A 17,963-nucleotide genomic window follows, 5' to 3' on the forward strand; every position below is an offset into this window, starting at 1 on the left:
TAATTCTATTGAATGAATAAATAAATTGAAAAATCGAATGATACTACAGTACTGCTTGTGATTAATTAAAGCAAATATTAATGGAAGTGACCAATCAGAACCTATAACATACTTTCAGCATTTAGGGAAATACCCAACTATAATTGTGATGACGTTGTTTTAAATTTAGGTTGCCGTTTGGGTAGGTTGTAATAAAATAAAGAGAGTGATTATTTCTCCCGAAAATGGTTATCGTAGTTCAAAAATCTTATTTGCGTAACCGTTTTCGGATACACAAGTCCAGAAAATAGGCATTCTATGACTGCTTTCCGTTTACGCAAGTTTTGCTTTTCCACTTCGTTGACTGTAAACCGTCTCCCGAATTTGAAATTCATATATAATTAATAGGGCAACCAGTTTTTTGACCGAAAAAGTTTAAATTTTGACCTTATTTTGACCTAAAACGTGTGGCGGCTTGGCTCGCTTTTGTAAAATCCTTACGTCTTTCGTAGAAATGTGTTTTCCAGAACAATTGGAGTTTTTAAACTTTCAGTCCCGCCACATCATTCTTATGAAAGAGTTTTCCAGCTAGTAAATGGAGTTTAAAACTTGCCTTTTCAGAACACTGCAAACTACCGTTGGTATATTTGAAAACTTGCTACGAATAACTTCGTGTGAAAGCTCCTTATTTAGTACGTTACCAGGTCGCTTCCAAGTAACTGTTTCCAACTTAACCAAATTTAATTTGCATTGCAAACACACCGATTTTCACGTTCACACGCTTTGAAATGTTCATGCCTTTTTTGTCATATATTTCCGCCACATCGCAGCACGTTTTATAAGCTTGAACTTTTGTGTGAGACTCCCTCAGAGCCTCAGAACCTCAGTCACAGACGCGAAGTTATAGACATATGTAATACCGTACTACTGTAGTTGTGGTGATTGAATCAGTAGACATCGTGTAAACAGTCACATGACTTGTGTTCTCGGTTATTTGTAATATTGAGAAAGTGTACAGCACCTACAATAAAAGCCTTTTCTGGCAAACGGTATTTGTTATAATATAATACGAACGTTCGGCTATCAGAAAGGTTAGAGAATTCTAACCGCACGCAACAATAGAGTCAGATACTAATGTAGTAGGTTAACTAAGTCAATAACGTAACGTAAGCTAAGACCGATAAACTCTGCATCTGTATCTGCATCTGTCGGCATCAACCTCTACATCCTAAAACGACCCCAACCTCTACATTTCTGGTGACAACCCGACGTTCCGACATTTCTGGTGACAACCCGACGTTCCGACATTTCTGGTGACAACCCGACGTTCCGACATTTCTGGTGACAACCCGACGTTCTACTGACAACCCGACGCTTCGACGTTCTAATAAACCACCGACGTTCTAGTGATCACTGACGATCTTGTGTCAAAAACGACGCGTTTCAATTCTCACACTCTCGCAATTCGCACAGCCGTTCTTCACTGGTAAGTGGATTTTTCACTTTTTATACAACTACTTGCAACCATAGCTTGTAAATGCATGCTCATCGGCTTGTACCTTATTAAATTAGCTTAAGCTATTCTTATTGTGCTGCATTGTGCTGCAGTTTGAAATAAAAGTTTCTTGTTGTAAAGTATTTTTTGGTTCAATTGTGAACAATTTTTGCGGTGCGCCGCCTAAAACATTTTTCATCGGTTTTGATAAATGTCACAACCTGTGCCGACACAACGAAAAGTTACTTCGGTGCCTGGCAAAGCTAAGACAGAATACCACATGAGCACACGATCAACCGACCGTTCCAACGAGTCAATTAATAATACAACTATGTCGAACGAAAACGGGGAGGGATCTGCAAATACTCCCGATAATGGCATTGCTGGTCCGTCTGGTCTGGGTACTAGTAACCAATTACCAACAAACGCGCAACCACAGAACAATACTTTACGAAACGATTTGTTTTCACACGTTAAACTTCCTACCTTTTGGAAATTTAATCCCGAAGCGTGGATTTCTCACCTTGAACATAAATTTTCTCTTTATCAAATCACTTCTCAAACTAATCGTTACTTGTTGGCGGTAGAGGCAATTCCTGCGAAAGACCTCGCGCTCCTTCGGTTACCTTCGGCGTCAGCACAGAACTGCTACGACATATTGATCAATGAAATCTTGAGAAACTTTGATAAACGTGAGGACCATTTAGATTTTTTGTTGGCGGACCTGACGCTGCACGATCAGTCCCCGAAACATTTAATGCGCGAATTAATGAGCGCAGTAGGTCAAGAGAATCTTACTCCGCCAGTCGTCAAACTAATTCGTGCTAAATTCCTTAAAGCGTTACCACCAGACGTCGCAATTGCGTTAGCCAGCGTGGAACATCACGATCTCCAGAACCTTGCAAGCAGAGCCCACGAAATCTTGCTGCTTAAACAACCAAAAACTTCTTCGCACAACCTTTCCCTTGCCATCACTGATACGGATGACATTGACTACCCAATGCAACCGCAAATACAGCAAATTCAATTGTCTAAACCACCGCGCTATACACGATCTAACGCTAACAACGAATCTAAGAGTTCCGGGCAAAGAAATACGAATTTCACAAATCAAAATACGCCAAACCAACGCAATTCATTTAACTCAGCATGGCAACAACGATCACCACGCACAAACAATGGACAGTTTCACAAATCATACAGCAACAACGGGTTTAATCGAGATAATCGCCGACAAAATGGTTCTTTTGCAAACCAACGCAAATATAATTTTTTACATTCATCCCCCACATTTCAGAAACCAGACTACCAACGTAGCAATTACCCTTGCGCGTCTGATGCTTCTAATGGCTTATGTTATTACCACGCCCGCTTCGGTAGGGATGCGCGCCGCTGTCACCCAAGTTGTAGCATGTGGGAGAACCAATCCCGCCCAACAAAAAACGCGTGGCGATCGACGCAACATTAACCCCGTCAGTCCCGTCGATCGCATCATCAATAAAAAGAGGCTGCCCCTTGTTAACTGTATATGATCACGCCAATAGTATTCACTTTTACGTAGATAGCGCGGCAGCAACTTCTCTTTTGTCCGCTAGTTTAGCTGACGTATCAAACCGCAAACCGCAAACACCGCTTTTCGCTGCTAACAGCACGCCAATTACTACGTATGGCACTACACAACTTAATGTTTCCCTTCATCCTCGTTTTTCTTATCCCTTTGAATTTGTGCTTGCGGACACACCTTTTTGCATATTGGGGCTGGATTTCCTCACTGAATACAACTTTGTTTTGGATCTTAAAGCCAAGCATCTGATAGATGTACCGAACCAACAGCAATATACGTTAGAGCCTGTTGAAAGTGATCCTGTTCGCATATCCATTCTCAGCCAGATAGATCCTGTTGCAGACCTTTTACATCAATTTCCAGACTTGCAAAAACCCATGTCAGCTGTTAAACCAGTGAAGCATTCCATCGTTCACCACATCCATACCACAGGTTCTCCTGTACGTGCACGTCCACGTCGATATAGCCCAGAAACAATGCAGATCTTGAAGAAAGAAATTGACAGCTTGCTGGAGCGAGAAATTATCCGCTACAGTGATTCTCCTTATGGAAGTCCGGCCTTGCTCGTTCCTAAAGGCTCTTCTGGCAATAAATATCGTCTTGTCGTTGATTATAAATTAGTCAACAAACAAACAATCGACAGCTGTTACCCTCTTCCGTTCTTACATAGTTTTTCCGAGGTTTTGTATGGTAAAACTGTCTTCTCTAAATGCGATCTCCAAAACGCCTTTCATCAAATAAAAGTGGCTCCAGAAGATGTCCATAAAACGGCGTTTGTTTGCCCCCTAGGACAATTCGAATACACACGACTCCCATTCGGTTTGTCGGGGGCCCCAAGGACCTTTTCCAGACTAATAGGGGAAGTAGTACGCCCCCTTCAGCACCTTGGAATCTTTGCTTACCTCGATGATATCATCATTGGAAGTAGTAACCTATCAGAACATCTTGAACACCTCAAGTTGCTTTTTCAACGACTTGAGGAATTTGGCTTAACGCTCAATTTAGACAAAAGTGAATTCAACCGCGAGTCTCTTGACTACCTTGGCCATCACATAAATTCTGAGGGTATACGACCAACTCAAGAAAAAGTGCAGGCCATTCTTGATTACCCACAGCCACAAACCTGCAAACAGCTGAAACGTTACTTGGGAATTTATTGCTATTATTTTCGCTTTCTGAAGCATTGTTCCACAACCTTACAACCGCTTTACAAGCTAGTTCCGAACAGTCGCAGCAAACGCGCGGCCCCTTTAACATGGAATGTCGAAGCCGAATGCGCCTTCGCCAGCAGCAAACAAGCTATTGCAAATGCTAGCACTTTAGCGTTTCCGAAACTCCATGCTCCAACTTATCTAACAGTTGACGCTTCGTTGACCGGTATTGGAGCGACATTAGAGCAATTGCAAGGAAATCAACTTGTTCCTTTGGCCTTCTTTTCAAGACAGCTGAACGCTACTCAACGTAAATACAGTTGCTTTGACCGAGAGCTGTTGGCCGCTTACAAGTCAATACGTCATTTCCGCTACTTCTTGACAGGCCGACAATTCACTTTGCGTACAGACCATCTCCCTCTGGTTTCAAGTCTCAGTAAGCTCTCCGAACATTACTCTCCAAGACAGTTCCGGCAATTGTTGTTTGTTTCAGAATATACAACAACCATTGAGCACATCAAAGGCTCTGCCAATGTTGTGGCGGACCTCTTGTCAAGGTCTCAACCTTCGGCACCCAACATTAATACTCTTTCGGACGTTCCGCCTCCTTTAGAGTATGAGAAAATAGCACAAGCTCAAGCCAATGATCCTGCTATTCAAAGACTACGCACCGCAACAACATCACTCAAACTCCAGGACTGCAAGCTGCCCAATAAGGACCTTACCATCCTTTGTGACGTGTCCACTGACACAGAGCGTGTTCTAGTTCCTTCCTCCTTTCAACGTCAAGTATTCCTGCACTTACATAATTTATCGCATCCTGGAAAAAAAGCCACAATTAAGCTCATCAAGGAAAGATTTATATGGATAGGGATGTGTAAACAAATCGCTACCTGGGTTCAACAATGCCCAAACTGCCAGGAAGGAAAAATTTTCCGCCACACTAAAACCGCACCGGGGAAATTTAAAATTCCCTACGGACGATTTTCTGATGTTGCAATTGACTTGATTGGACCACTACCAACCTCCCATGGTTACAAATACATCCTTACGTGTATCGACCGATATACGCGTTTCGTTCAAGCGATACCAATCCCTGATGCCACCACGGAAACCGTTGCTGCTTACTTTGTTAATCTCTGGTGTTCCTTGGTCGGTGTTCCAATCATCCTCACAAGTGATCGTGGACCATGTTTCATAAGTTCCGCTTGGGCAGAAATTATGCGCTCGCTTGGTATTCAACACAATCTGACTACAGCTTACCACCCCACTTCCAATGGAATTACAGAACGCGCAAATGCAGAGATCAAGCGCGCCATCAAGTGTTCAGACGAACCTGAACGTTGGTTTCACAAATTAGGGTTTATTGTCTTGGCTCTGCGTAATCGCTATCTCCAGGATTTGAAATGTACACCTGCTGAGTTAGCTTTTGGACACACCTTACGGCTCCCAGGTGGTTTCTTTTCTGATTCCAAGCTTGCCTCTGCAGTTCCTACATCCAGCTACCTCGGTGCCTACCGAGACTTCATCAACGACCTTCAGTTTACTCCAACGACCGCTCATACAAAATTCATGCAGTCCTACGTGCATCCGGATTTGAAACATTGTGACCGCGTTTATGTTAGATGCGATCATGTCAAACGTGCGTTAGAACGCCCTTATGTTGGTCCTTTTCCAGTATTGGAAAGATACGAAAAATATTTTGTAATTTCCCGTCATGGCAAACCGGATCGCGTCTCACTCGACCGTCTCAAACCTAGCTATACAATTGATATTGATGCTCCCTTACCATCATCCTCCTCGCATCAACAAAATTTTTCTTTGCAGACTCGACACCCTGCTCCTCAGTCAGTCTCCGCTACTTCAGCGAAACAGCAAACGACACCACCTACTGTCACTGCTCCTGATTCTATAAAACCGCCTGAAGTTGTAAAGACTTCTCGGACTGGTCGCAAAATCATTCCACCGAAACGTTTCTCTGACTAAACAACACAACATGTTCGTTTGTCTGCTGCTTACATGTTTCTTTTTGTTCACATCCGCCGCTCAGACGAATCTTCATCCGGATACACAGAAATTTCTGTTATGTCAGCGTTCGCATTCTCTCGGGTTATATACCTTTGATGACGACATACATTGTCAAACGCAGACACCCTTCTCCATACACAACTGCTCTGCTACCGTGTTTGCTCCAGATCTGCATCTCCAGAAGATTCCTGCAACAGTTTGCACTTCACAGATTACTTCCTGGAGCACTACTTACTTCTTTTTTGGGAGTTATCAAAAATCGGCCAACACCTTTGACGCACACCCACCGTACAACCCAGAATGTTCGTCGTGGAATAAAACCAACGTTTCATCACATGGACCGCTGATCCTGTCTAATCCTGCGGCGTACTCAACACGCAATGCAGTCCATTATAAGTTTGTCTGGCCGACTTCAGCTTCTGGAACAGTAACAAACGACTTCTTGTTTCACACTACAATTTACTACGATTACGTCACGGACACAATGACGTCGTCTCTTGGATCTCTTGCATCGTGCTCAATCGGGCGTGGATACTGCTTAACGGGCAATCGTATGTTTATATGGCGAGTACCTTCGCATATCAACTGCCCACCAACCAAGCCTCTCGGGACTCACAAGATGCTCCTCCATTACAACTCTACGTCCTTATATAGAGTTTCCTTACCTGATCTCGGGATCTCGGTACATCACTGGAGGAAATGCTCCTCTCGTGCGAAAAACTGCTATGGCAAACATATTCACTGCGACAACAACAACTTTATCTTTCGCTACCAACAATGTACAGAGCTCGACAGACTCGCTCTTTTTCGTCCTAACCGGCTAAGGCGTGCCCCTTTTCGAACGCCATACTCTCAATTCGAGCGACTTTTTGCAACCTTCGACACACAACAGGACGACCTTATTTCAGAAGTTCTCACTACCTTCAACGAAGAGAACAAGTTCCTACATTGCCAACTCACGAAGCTAATTGGCACACTCTACAAAGCAATTGGGAAGATCTTCCCTACTGAGATACTCACTACTACTCTTGGACATCAAACCATGGGTTCCAGCCTTGGAGATTTTATGTCCAGAGCAGCATGTCACTCTATCAACGGTACCGTCTTACCGTCACTTGCGTACCGAAACGCATTCAGCCAACGTCCTCTCATCAAATATCGCGATCAAAACGGCCACAGTCAATACGGCCAACTCATTTCAGACAACATTGTCCTACCGGGAGTGCACCTGCTGGAATCGTATCGACCAGCAAGAAGTTTTGTCTTCCGAGTTCTGGGACACACTGTCCTGTATCACAACTATACTTTATCGCACGAACATGTGCAGGTGCATCAACTCAACTTACCTTTGTCGCCTATACACGTCAACTACAAGGCACCCGACTACGAGAAAATTCTCAACGAGCTACCTGACTCTGACTCGTTTACTGATCTTCAATCGCTGCTCAGCTCTATGTCTGAAGCCAACCTTCTCAAGGAACAAATGCGACATGTCATGACAAGCCTTACTACTACTACTGATGAAACTATGATCAACGGATCCTACGTCGCAGACACATTCGCACACGCCGCGAAACAAACGTTACTCCTTGCTCTGTCGCAAATTACGAATCCATTTCTCTCAGCCCTTATATTCATCCTGCAACTCCTTGCCATGATGTGGGCCCTCTTCCATACCATCGGGTTTATCCGATCGTCTCCGCACCATTTGCAGTATGCCAGATCCCTTGTATCCCGTTTCCGCGCTTGGCGCCACCAACAGCAGGCGCCAGTTGCAAGACCACAACTACCACAACCGCTGCCCTTGCCTCGGCGTTCTCGTGATGAACCGTCTCCGTCCGGATCTGCTGATGACGCACCGCCCGCTTCATCTTCTCGTGATAATTTCGCGAGCACCCACACACTTTAAGTTTCACTATGTGTATCACCTTGCTTCAATACCGATAATGTCCTTTGCATGTACAATTTTGCCGTTTTCCCTTGTCGCCGCTTTCGATTTTGTAACCGTTTTGCTTCGTTGCATGCTTAGTAGCTTATTCTTGTGCTAGTATCGTTTTCACTTTTCCCGCCTTATTGCATGCTAACTATTCCTGTGCATGAGTTTAGCTGTTTCAACCCACCTCAATAGGGGGAGGTGCAGTTGCAAAAAATTTACCCTCTACCCCTTTAGTTTCTCCACAGACTTTGCTGCCACTACCATTGCTGCCAAAACCACTTCAGTATGTCGACGGTATCTGATTCCTCCGCTGACGTTCAAATTGACGAAATCACTTCAGTTACTGAGATGATTCCCGACTCACCCGATTCACCGGTTCAACAATCATCTCCCGCGCCGTATGTGCCGATCGTCAGACCTGGGGAGCAAGGCGCTCCTGCCCCCATGCCCCAGAGCGCTGATCTAGCAGATATACAAGCTACGGTGTTACAACCAGTACATAGACTATTTCGGCCGTTTAAAACAACCGTTACAATGCCGACCCTTGCGGTTCCTGCGCCGCCAACCACTTCGGCTGAGGATCTACTACTTTAGTTTCAGCAGCTGGATGAACTGTTCCAGCTGGTTCCTGATTTTGAGTTTATGAGCAAAATCCTTACCATGGTAGCAGCCACACCTGCTTTCCACATGGCCCCCTTGATGAAGTATATATCCAACGGGGTTACGGACAAAACCCTGGAATACGAACAGTTCAAACAATTTTTGCATGCCCGGTTAATCTTGGAGATACCCTCCAACATGTAGCTATATTACCATCAGTTATTTTAAGCATATGTTACAGTTCCTTCATTTGTATATAACTTCAGTTTTTGTTTGTGCTTGCTCGCCATTGCCACCTTCAGTACGTTACATGTTAATTGTCATCTTTTTCCTTCCGTAGCGGGGGAGGAATGTGGCGGCTTGGCTCGCTTTTGTAAAATCCTTACGTCTTTCGTAGAAATGTGTTTTCCAGAACAATTGGAGTTTTTAAACTTTCAGTCCCGCCACATCATTCTTATGAAAGAGTTTTCCAGCTAGTAAATGGAGTTTAAAACTTGCCTTTTCAGAACACTGCAAACTACCGTTGGTATATTTGAAAACTTGCTACGAATAACTTCGTGTGAAAGCTCCTTATTTAGTACGTTACCAGGTCGCTTCCAAGTAACTGTTTCCAACTTAACCAAATTTAATTTGCATTGCAAACACACCGATTTTCACGTTCACACGCTTTGAAATGTTCATGCCTTTTTTGTCATATATTTCCGCCACATCGCAGCACGTTTTATAAGCTTGAACTTTTGTGTGAGACTCCCTCAGAGCCTCAGAACCTCAGTCACAGACGCGAAGTTATAGACATATGTAATACCGTACTACTGTAGTTGTGGTGATTGAATCAGTAGACATCGTGTAAACAGTCACATGACTTGTGTTCTCGGTTATTTGTAATATTGAGAAAGTGTACAGCACCTACAATAAAAGCCTTTTCTGGCAAACGGTATTTGTTATAATATAATACGAACGTTCGGCTATCAGAAAGGTTAGAGAATTCTAACCGCACGCAACAATAGAGTCAGATACTAATGTAGTAGGTTAACTAAGTCAATAACGTAACGTAAGCTAAGACCGATAAACTCTGCATCTGTATCTGCATCTGTCGGCATCAACCTCTACATCCTAAAACGACCCCAACCTCTACAAACGTTTAAATTTTGACCTCATTTTGAAAAACGCTATACCGATAGTCTCTACACTGTCTACAGCAACTTTCTAATCTAAAGCTGCATTTAAAAATGACAAAATGCTTTTCTAGTGTTGACTTTTTTTCGCTTCTGCGTATTAAGATTGACAACTTGCACTTTCAAATGCAATGCCGTCACATCGTGACGTCACCAAACGCGCTGAAAAGCCTTCCCTCTCTTTGTGGCTTTGGTTCTAAGTAAAATTTGCGGCACTGGAATTGTTTGCGGTACAAGAAAAGAGAAAAACGGAAGTAGAATATTACAAAATGGTTACAAAATTACAAGTTTAGTAGATTTTGACCTAAAAAAAAGACCTAAAGAAACAATTTGACCGTATTTTGACCTAACGTAACATTTTGACTTTATTTGACCTAATAACTTCTATACCACACGTCGTACAAAGCTGAAATTTGTTTTGTGCTTGTTTGATAACATTCTGGGCAGGTTAAAAAAAATTGACCATATTGACTTTTGGTTGCCCTAATAATTAATTAGCTTAAACGGAAAAAAAAATTTTCTGGATACGCTAGTAAAAAATTAAATCTTAGGTAACCAAAGATTGTGTTAAATTGACCTTAATATTTACAGTTACTCAAGTAAATTTCTAGTCGTCATATAGTTGTTAAAAAAGGAAAATGTAAACAAATTGACTATTTAGTGGTTCAGTTTTATTAAGGCTTGCGATTGCACTGTTACGAGCTAAAAAATAATCCATATTGTGACACCACTACCATACACTGTTTTTATACCGAGTTTACGATAAAAAACCTATTTGAAGAAACGGCCAAGCAGTAGGCTAATAGTAAGCTGCAATTATTTCATCGAAAAAAAATCGTCCTTTTAAAGCCATATTTCATGTTTTATCCTAATTTAAATTTTACAAACAGCCAAATTAAACCTAACCTAACTTTACCTTCTAATATAAATTTAACTTTAACTAAATAGATTATAAATCGACTTTTTGCATACCCATCTCCTAACCGCTTGTCTTTAACAATGGGCTGCGTGACCTACTTGTAAAATAGTCACTTTGTTTTTGATTTCGCCAAGCCTAAATAGCTTGAAAAAACTTATTAATTCTCCGAAAGTGAGTAACGCAGCCCGTTGTTAAAAATAAGCAGTTATATAAGTTACAAGAAATCATGAAAAATAGCTTCGAAAGCAATTTTTCCGGTTAGCCTAAATAGTGGCAGCCAAAAAGCTTAAACTTTTAAAATAAAATCAGGGGCAAGCTACAGCTAACAGGTGACAGATTTAAAAGTGCAGTTACGAGTGGGAAACTGGGCGAGTGGTAACACGCAGCTAGGTGCCATCAAAACTGCTACACTGTAGATTTACTCATCCTTTAATTTCAACACAATTCATTAATCATTAGCCGATTAAAAACGATAGGCAAGTCCTTATGGTTTTGTATTATATTTTTAACAAGCTTCCCATAATAAGCTTTGGCCTACTATCCACCCAGTTTAACTGGATCAATCCAGGATTTTTGAGCTTTTCCAAGCCGGATTGTGATTTGTTTCCGAATGTTTTTGTTTTGATTATGCCATAATTGCATAAGAAATGATTTTTTGAGAAAAGTTGCATAAGAAAAGTTTTGTTTTCTCGTTTCTATAACCGAATCTTCAGTTACCAAACTTCATAAATTGATTTTGCGTAACCGACAAAAACTCTTTAAAACTGCATTTTCTGGTTACGCAACTTTCAAAACCGATGTTTGGTGAACGTTTTCAGGTGAAATAGTGATGGCCTAAAGTAAAACTTGTGGTTAAAATTTACCAAATAATGAAGCTATATAATTTAATAAAACATCTTTTAGTGTTTTTATTGTACTTTTAAAAAAGGATTTTTTTTATCAGTTTTAAATTTATGTCTACACTGGCTAGTGTGAAAATTGAAAGCACAACATTAGATGTTGATGCCCGGGATATCATTTTGTAACTAACCTAGCGACAAGAGAAGCTATTGTGCTTGTCACTTTACCAGTAATTTTAGGCTACTACTATCTCACTCTGTAGGCGCAGTACTGTACTCTCTTAGCTTAGTGGCCAGAAAACTAATAGTTTTGGGATTCAAACCTTTGGCTGACACGTAAAGTTAGCAAGATTTTTAATTTTAGTTAAGTTTATGTGCCTTTTTAAACCATAAAATGAGCATGGACAAGGTTGAAGGCGAAAAACTTGAACCATTTAAACCGCCGTTTTCTGTTTGGGAGTTAATCAAATTGACTGTTCCCCCGGGAGAGCTTCATTTGATAAAATCATTTTTAGGTGAATCGAAAATTGAATATTGTATGGATTTAAGAAATGAGGTGAGTCTACTAGGCCTATAAGCAACGATTTACGGAAGATCCCTAGTGGAGACTAAAGAAAAACTTCATTTTGATTTTTGTAAGCTAGAAAATAAACACAATATTATTGGTCTAGTGCAGAAGTTACAACCACGTAATATATTTGTTTACAAGGCTCTAGCTACCCAAATTGCGACATCATTTAGTTGTGCACAATCTCCAATATCGTAGACCTCAATTATTGACTTAATAGATATTTTCAATGTTAATTAAAGAATTTCGATGTATACTTCTGAAAACCGTGGATATTTAGCGAGATATTTATAATGAGCGGAATGTAATCATCTGTTTGATTTAGCTTGAAACACTTCTGGACATATGGAAAATGGTCGGTGAACAATCGGAGCCACCAACAATATCGAAACCTATAAAGAACAATTTTCTACCAGATCCTCCTCATTTAAGGGAAATGTTAAGAAATGAAATAGAAATTCTGGCCAAGGTGTGGTTGGAAGTAGTCTTCTTTTTTCAGTGTTTACAAATCATTAATTTTGTTCTCTTGCAATATTGTGCATGATACATGTATTATAATTATTATCCATACATGTGGTATATCATATGATACAATTTTATTTTTAAACTTTACGTTGATATGACTATAAAGCAGTGTTTTCCATTTGATTAAATCGTGATTTGTTTCAAATAAATCTTGAGTGTGTTTTATAATACTCTAAGACTGGTTTTTGTTTATAGAGAATATAGTACCTCAGGAGTTTTTAAAACCAGATTATATGGTTGTTATATAACAGGGCCTTCAAGAGAAGAATGGTTTCACTGAAAGCAACATTCTTCCACATAATGATAAAGAAGTTATAGAGTATGCATTGCAGGCTCAAAGGCCACATTCTGATACAGGTAATGAAATGAAGTATATTATTATGTTCGCAGTTTTTGTGCTGGTGTCGGTAGTTACTGGAACAATGTTTATGTATTTTGACATTGATTAGTATATTTTACCATGTTTATTATCAACAGAACGACCAGAGACACCCTTACGCAGGTTCGACCCAGAAAACTTGTACACAACATCACCCGTAAAATTAAAACATGTCCGTCGAAACATCAATGCGATTGATATTGATGCTGTAGCAGATATTTTAAGGGATGCAATTCAGAAAGAGTGCAAGGCACTTGAATGTGACATTGAGTTTTTGCAAGTAGGTGTTTACAATGGTTTGTGATGTACATTTAATAATAATATGCTAAAATCTTTAATGCTGTGATCACAAAACTGTGTCAACCTCAATACAGTATAATGAAAGCGAAATAGCGTGAGAGCGCCACTTCAATTATTTTGGTAAATTTTCATTTTTTAGCATGAGGTTTCACGAGCTTGAGGTTGCTTTTTAGGTGTAACTTTAAGGTGGCAATCCAATGTTAATAAATAAATGTTAACCTTAAGATACTATCACACACTGCAGTTGATTTGGTGATTTAAAAGCTTTTTATTGGGTCTGATTATGGTGTTTATCTGTACTTCCACCTATTCTACAACTTGGCATATTCAAGTGATTGTTCATATACAGGCACAAATTTGTGTGCATTCAGTTTCACCTTTTCGAAGTGTATTTATAATATTATATGTGAAGCATTACCTTAAAATAGCTGTAAAAGTGTGAAGCTGTTTACATTATCTCAATATTCTCACCTAAGTACTATTACGTTATCTAACAGTTGGCTAATATTGATTTTCAAATCAGCATTAGGAGTCTTAAAGCATGTTAGATCTACTTTTGGAAATACAGTCTGGCATAGTGGCATGAATGCACTGCGATGTCTAACTATCCACAATTGTGTGTTAGTTCAATTCTTTGTAACCACCTTAACGCTGTGGCAATTGCATGGAAGCAGAAATACAAGAGACTGCTCTTGCGTACAATTATGTAATAATTTATGGAAAACATCTTTTATCAAAGAAATAAGTCTCAATACGGACTGAATAAATTCAAAAATATTGGAGTAAGGCTGTCACTGGATAAAATAATATCACAACCTTAATTAATTGTGAAAAAATATGAACAAACTTATAAGTTGCTTTAATTGGATTTATTTAGGGCATTTTGCACATATTCCTGTGATGATATTATTGTGCTATTAACATATAAAAACGCAACCCCATTGTTGCCACCATGTGTGACTGTGATTATGTTGAAAATTAATTTATTGTATTGTAACACTTTATTCATTTGGTAAAAAGTTGTATTTGTTATATTCAGTACTCACATATCTAGTACTCTTTCTCAATTAAGATGTCATTTGTATTTTAATAATGTTTTCATATTGCTTTAGAAATGTGTTGAAGAGGAGCATGATGTTGCAACCTCTCGGCCATCAAGTCCACCTGAAGAACCTCCCTTGTGGAAGCTGAGACAAGTTCGAAACAACCTTGAGTCTCAAATGAACCGTGAGAGCCAGAAACACTCCTCTGCATATTCTTTTCATGGTCTGAAAGAAGATGATTTTCCTCCTGGAACAGCAAGCTCTATAAATCGTCCGTGTTCCTCCAGAAGAAGTTCGTCTGGCAGCATCACAGGAAAACAGTCAACACCTCCTTCTCCAAACAGGTTTCAGCTGAAACCAATTGATCCGGACATTTTACACTCAAATGGACTTCCTGCATCAAAATCACAACAAAACTTCTCCCATTTTAAAATTTCTAGCCTACTTAACCGAGTTACAAATGTCCAACCTTCCTCTGACGGGCGAGACTTAAACCAACTTTTCACAGGAGACTCCTGGATTGAACCATCCTGGGCTGAATGTCTTTCCCAATCTCCTCCCACCACTGGAGACAGTGGAGTTGGTTCGCGTCCAGCAACAGGTAGCCTAGTGGCAATCCAGGACAGGCTTAGAGCACTGGAATGTCAAAGTAGGATGTCTCACCGAGAAAGTGTAACCCAAGAAGACAATGGTTACATAACGGGAAATTCTGTGGAAATAGTTCATGGTTTTAGCGAACTTACTGTCAATGACGCGAAACGAGATGAAGCCATTTTCACAAAAAGTGAGAATTCAATGATTTCGCCAAAAGGAAAACGAACTACAGCTGCAAAAGTTAATAAATTTTCGCCCAAAATCAAATCCCTCGCTCCACACCCTCCGTCTTCAACTTCAAACAAAAACTTAAGAAGGATGGTCAATAATTTGCGGCCCTCTTCAACAAAATCAGTTCCAACAGGTTGAAGCCACATAGTAGTTACACAGTAATTGCATTTGCCAGACTGAGCTGTTATTAGTTTAGTAGCAATAAACGTTTCGCCTTGCTTTACTTAAAAACGCATTGCAAATATGACGGCTTTCTACCTTAGGCCTACTTCGTGCTCAGGCATACTAGCTATTGTTGAACCTAATCTTTAATTTTTTTTATTTTTAATACACTGTGCTACATTTTCTTTGTTTTAACTCTACTGTATAAATTTTGTAATGTAATTTTCTTGCACACTTCCACGTAGTCTTCCAAAAATGTTATTCACAAAATAATCGGCCAACTGAAAAGAGATTCTGTTTTGTATTTCGATAATATATATTAGACAGTTTTTAACGGTTGGTAACAATCCTGATGCAAGTTGGTCTTTTCACGAACTGCTTCTCTTTCTCCTCCTCCTGAATGGATGCTGCATTTATCTTATCTAGGATAGTCCGGAACGCTTCAACCGATGCCACGTTCTCTACATCAACCCCGGTCCATTGCACCGCCAGTCCCCAGATCTTTTCAAAAGCTTCCTCGGACATTTCGACACCGATCTCTTCAAATATTGTGCGTATTTCTTCCCGTGATCTTGGTTCAAAAAAATCACGTTCATAAACGCCATGACGAGTGTACATAGAAGGATTAACTAGGCCGTACGCGTCCGATTCATCGCCGTAGTTAGTGCGGTCACTGATTCGGCGGCATCTTGGCGCCGGTAGGTCAAAGCGTACAGTTGGAACCCCGTACGAGGGGTCTTGTTTTGTATCAACCCCGCCAACCACAGCGTTAATGGAAGACGATGACGTAATGCTGTTTGTCATCGCTTTGTCGATCTGCTTACAAAGTCTTTGCACGTCTTTATCATTAGCTTCCGGTTTTTTCTCATTTTCTTTCTCACACTGTAGTGAAATCGGTGGTAAAATTTTGTCTTTCCAGTTCAAGAAATTCACAAACTTTTCATAGTCTAACTTGCACTCATCGCCTTCGGCTTTTTCATTGCTGTCAACGCTGCAATAACGCATTAAAGACGAAAGAAGATCGTCATCAATTGGTAAATTGAATTTCCAGCAAGCATCCCAAATCTTTTGGGCATCCAAATACCCCGTGTTGTCGTAATCGTAGTGTCTAAAGGCCGAACGCAGGTCGTTGAAGTTGTGATAATTTGTCTTTTTCAGATGCTGCCTTACGTTGGCTAGCACACCCCGCTCTCGTTCTTTGCCCAGCAGGAAATTCTTTGGTGAACGCATATGCAAGAGGTCGCCTACGTTGTATTTGTCTGGACGAATCATGATGCCAAAGGTGTGGTTTGGTTTCACGTTTAATGTGTCCGCAATAGGATCATGAACTTTACCTAGCTGAGGCTGTGTCCGTTCTCTAAAATCGTCCGCCCGTTTCGAAACGATAGTTGTGCATTTCTGGACAGATTTTTGAGACGACCATTGCAAAGTTTTCATCATGTTCTTACCGTCGTTGTAATGTGGGGTTTCGATGCCAAAACGAGTTGTTTTAGGATTCGATTTGCTCCAATCGTAATTTCTGTCGCACATTTCGCCAACGTCATAAGCGTGGTGAGTGACAATGTATTGGGCATGACCTGCCTTCGCCTCTTCCTCAATCTGTTCCCGCGATTTTCTCGGATTTATAATCTCACCCGCATCTTCGTCCATTTCAGTGACTATCCCATACATCTGAGTGTTGTCGGGTCGGACTTGGTTGCCGGCCACTTTTTGAATAGCCGGCTTGCCTAGCGGAAACGTCCGGCTGGCGTAGCACTGTTCATTTTTTTCCAACAAGCGTTGCTGGAACAAAGTTTTCGGCTTCGGATTTAGCAGTAGACTTGCCGGAAAGGATGACTGAGAACTCACACCGTGAGTTATCTTGTGGGCAAAGCTATTGTATTTTTCTACCGAGGATTTTTCTACCTCCGTTTTTTCACTGCTTAGATTGGGCTGAAGGCACTCTCTCATTGTCGAACCGCTATGACAAAACACTTTCCCTGTAACATTTTGCTCGCTGAACTTAGCTTCAGAACTGCTCATATTAGCCCACTTGGCTGCCACAGATAGGCCGATGTACTAAAAAATTTCAAAAAGCACTATACTCAAAATCCCTGCAAGCATCGAGTTTCTTTACTAATTTACTTCTCTATTTGCTAATTTACTGGTACGATACTTTTGTAAAAAATATAGACAACTTTACCATTTACTCACCATGGAAACAACGGCATACGTTGCTAAGCAACATTTATACTATATTGTTACGGATAAGATAAATAATGACATCATAATCATATACATAGCTTAATTATTTACGACTTCACAAAGATCCAACAAGTTTTATATTCTACTGAAATAAGGTCAAACTGAAACTTCTTTGGCATTCTCCAAGTAAATTTAAGCGACAACGCCGCCGACAGCTAACAGGACGGACGATACGCGTAGACACTAGACACCAGCCTTACCAAAGGCTTCATGCATAGAGCCGTTACGTCA

General features: G+C 40.6%; 2 protein-coding genes and 1 pseudogene across 2 annotated transcripts; 2 read left to right on the top strand and 1 right to left on the bottom strand.

The window, feature by feature from the left end:
* The first annotated feature begins 454 nt into the window (after positions 1-454).
* On the top strand, positions 455-9,878 carry LOC143460067 (uncharacterized). Its single transcript, XM_076957433.1, has 2 exons — positions 455-1,465; positions 8,388-9,878. The coding sequence occupies exon 2, from the start codon at positions 8,439-8,441 to the stop codon at positions 8,745-8,747; it is 309 nt and encodes a 102-aa protein (XP_076813548.1). The 5' UTR covers positions 455-1,465; positions 8,388-8,438; the 3' UTR covers positions 8,748-9,878.
* A 2,006-nt stretch (positions 9,879-11,884) lies between these two features.
* LOC143460805 (uncharacterized) lies at positions 11,885-15,773 on the top strand. Its single transcript, XM_076958437.1, has 5 exons — positions 11,885-12,242; positions 12,580-12,723; positions 13,031-13,136; positions 13,257-13,438; positions 14,571-15,773. Exons 1-5 carry the CDS (start codon positions 12,081-12,083, stop codon positions 15,462-15,464), a joined length of 1,488 nt encoding a protein of 495 aa, XP_076814552.1. The 5' UTR covers positions 11,885-12,080; the 3' UTR covers positions 15,465-15,773.
* A 1-nt stretch (position 15,774) lies between these two features.
* Positions 15,775-17,649, bottom strand: LOC143460804 (EF-hand domain-containing family member B pseudogene; annotated as a pseudogene).
* Positions 17,650-17,963: the final 314 nt, after the last annotated feature.

This window comes from Clavelina lepadiformis, chromosome 5 (genome assembly GCF_947623445.1).
Source record: "Clavelina lepadiformis chromosome 5, kaClaLepa1.1, whole genome shotgun sequence".
Taxonomy (NCBI): domain Eukaryota; kingdom Metazoa; phylum Chordata; class Ascidiacea; order Aplousobranchia; family Clavelinidae; genus Clavelina; species Clavelina lepadiformis.

Excerpts from the sequence above, each read along its gene's own strand:
- LOC143460805 (XM_076958437.1), top strand. The coding sequence starts at position 12,081 with ATGAGCATGGACAAGGTTGAAGGCGAAAAACTTGAACCATTTAAACCG. Across the intron at positions 13,137-13,256 it reads AAGGCCACATTCTGATACAG|AACGACCAGAGACACCCTTA; the intron begins GTAATGAAATGA and ends TATTATCAACAG. Across the intron at positions 13,439-14,570 it reads GTGACATTGAGTTTTTGCAA|AAATGTGTTGAAGAGGAGCA; the intron begins GTAGGTGTTTAC and ends ATATTGCTTTAG.
- LOC143460067 (XM_076957433.1), top strand. The coding sequence starts at position 8,439 with ATGTCGACGGTATCTGATTCCTCCGCTGACGTTCAAATTGACGAAATC.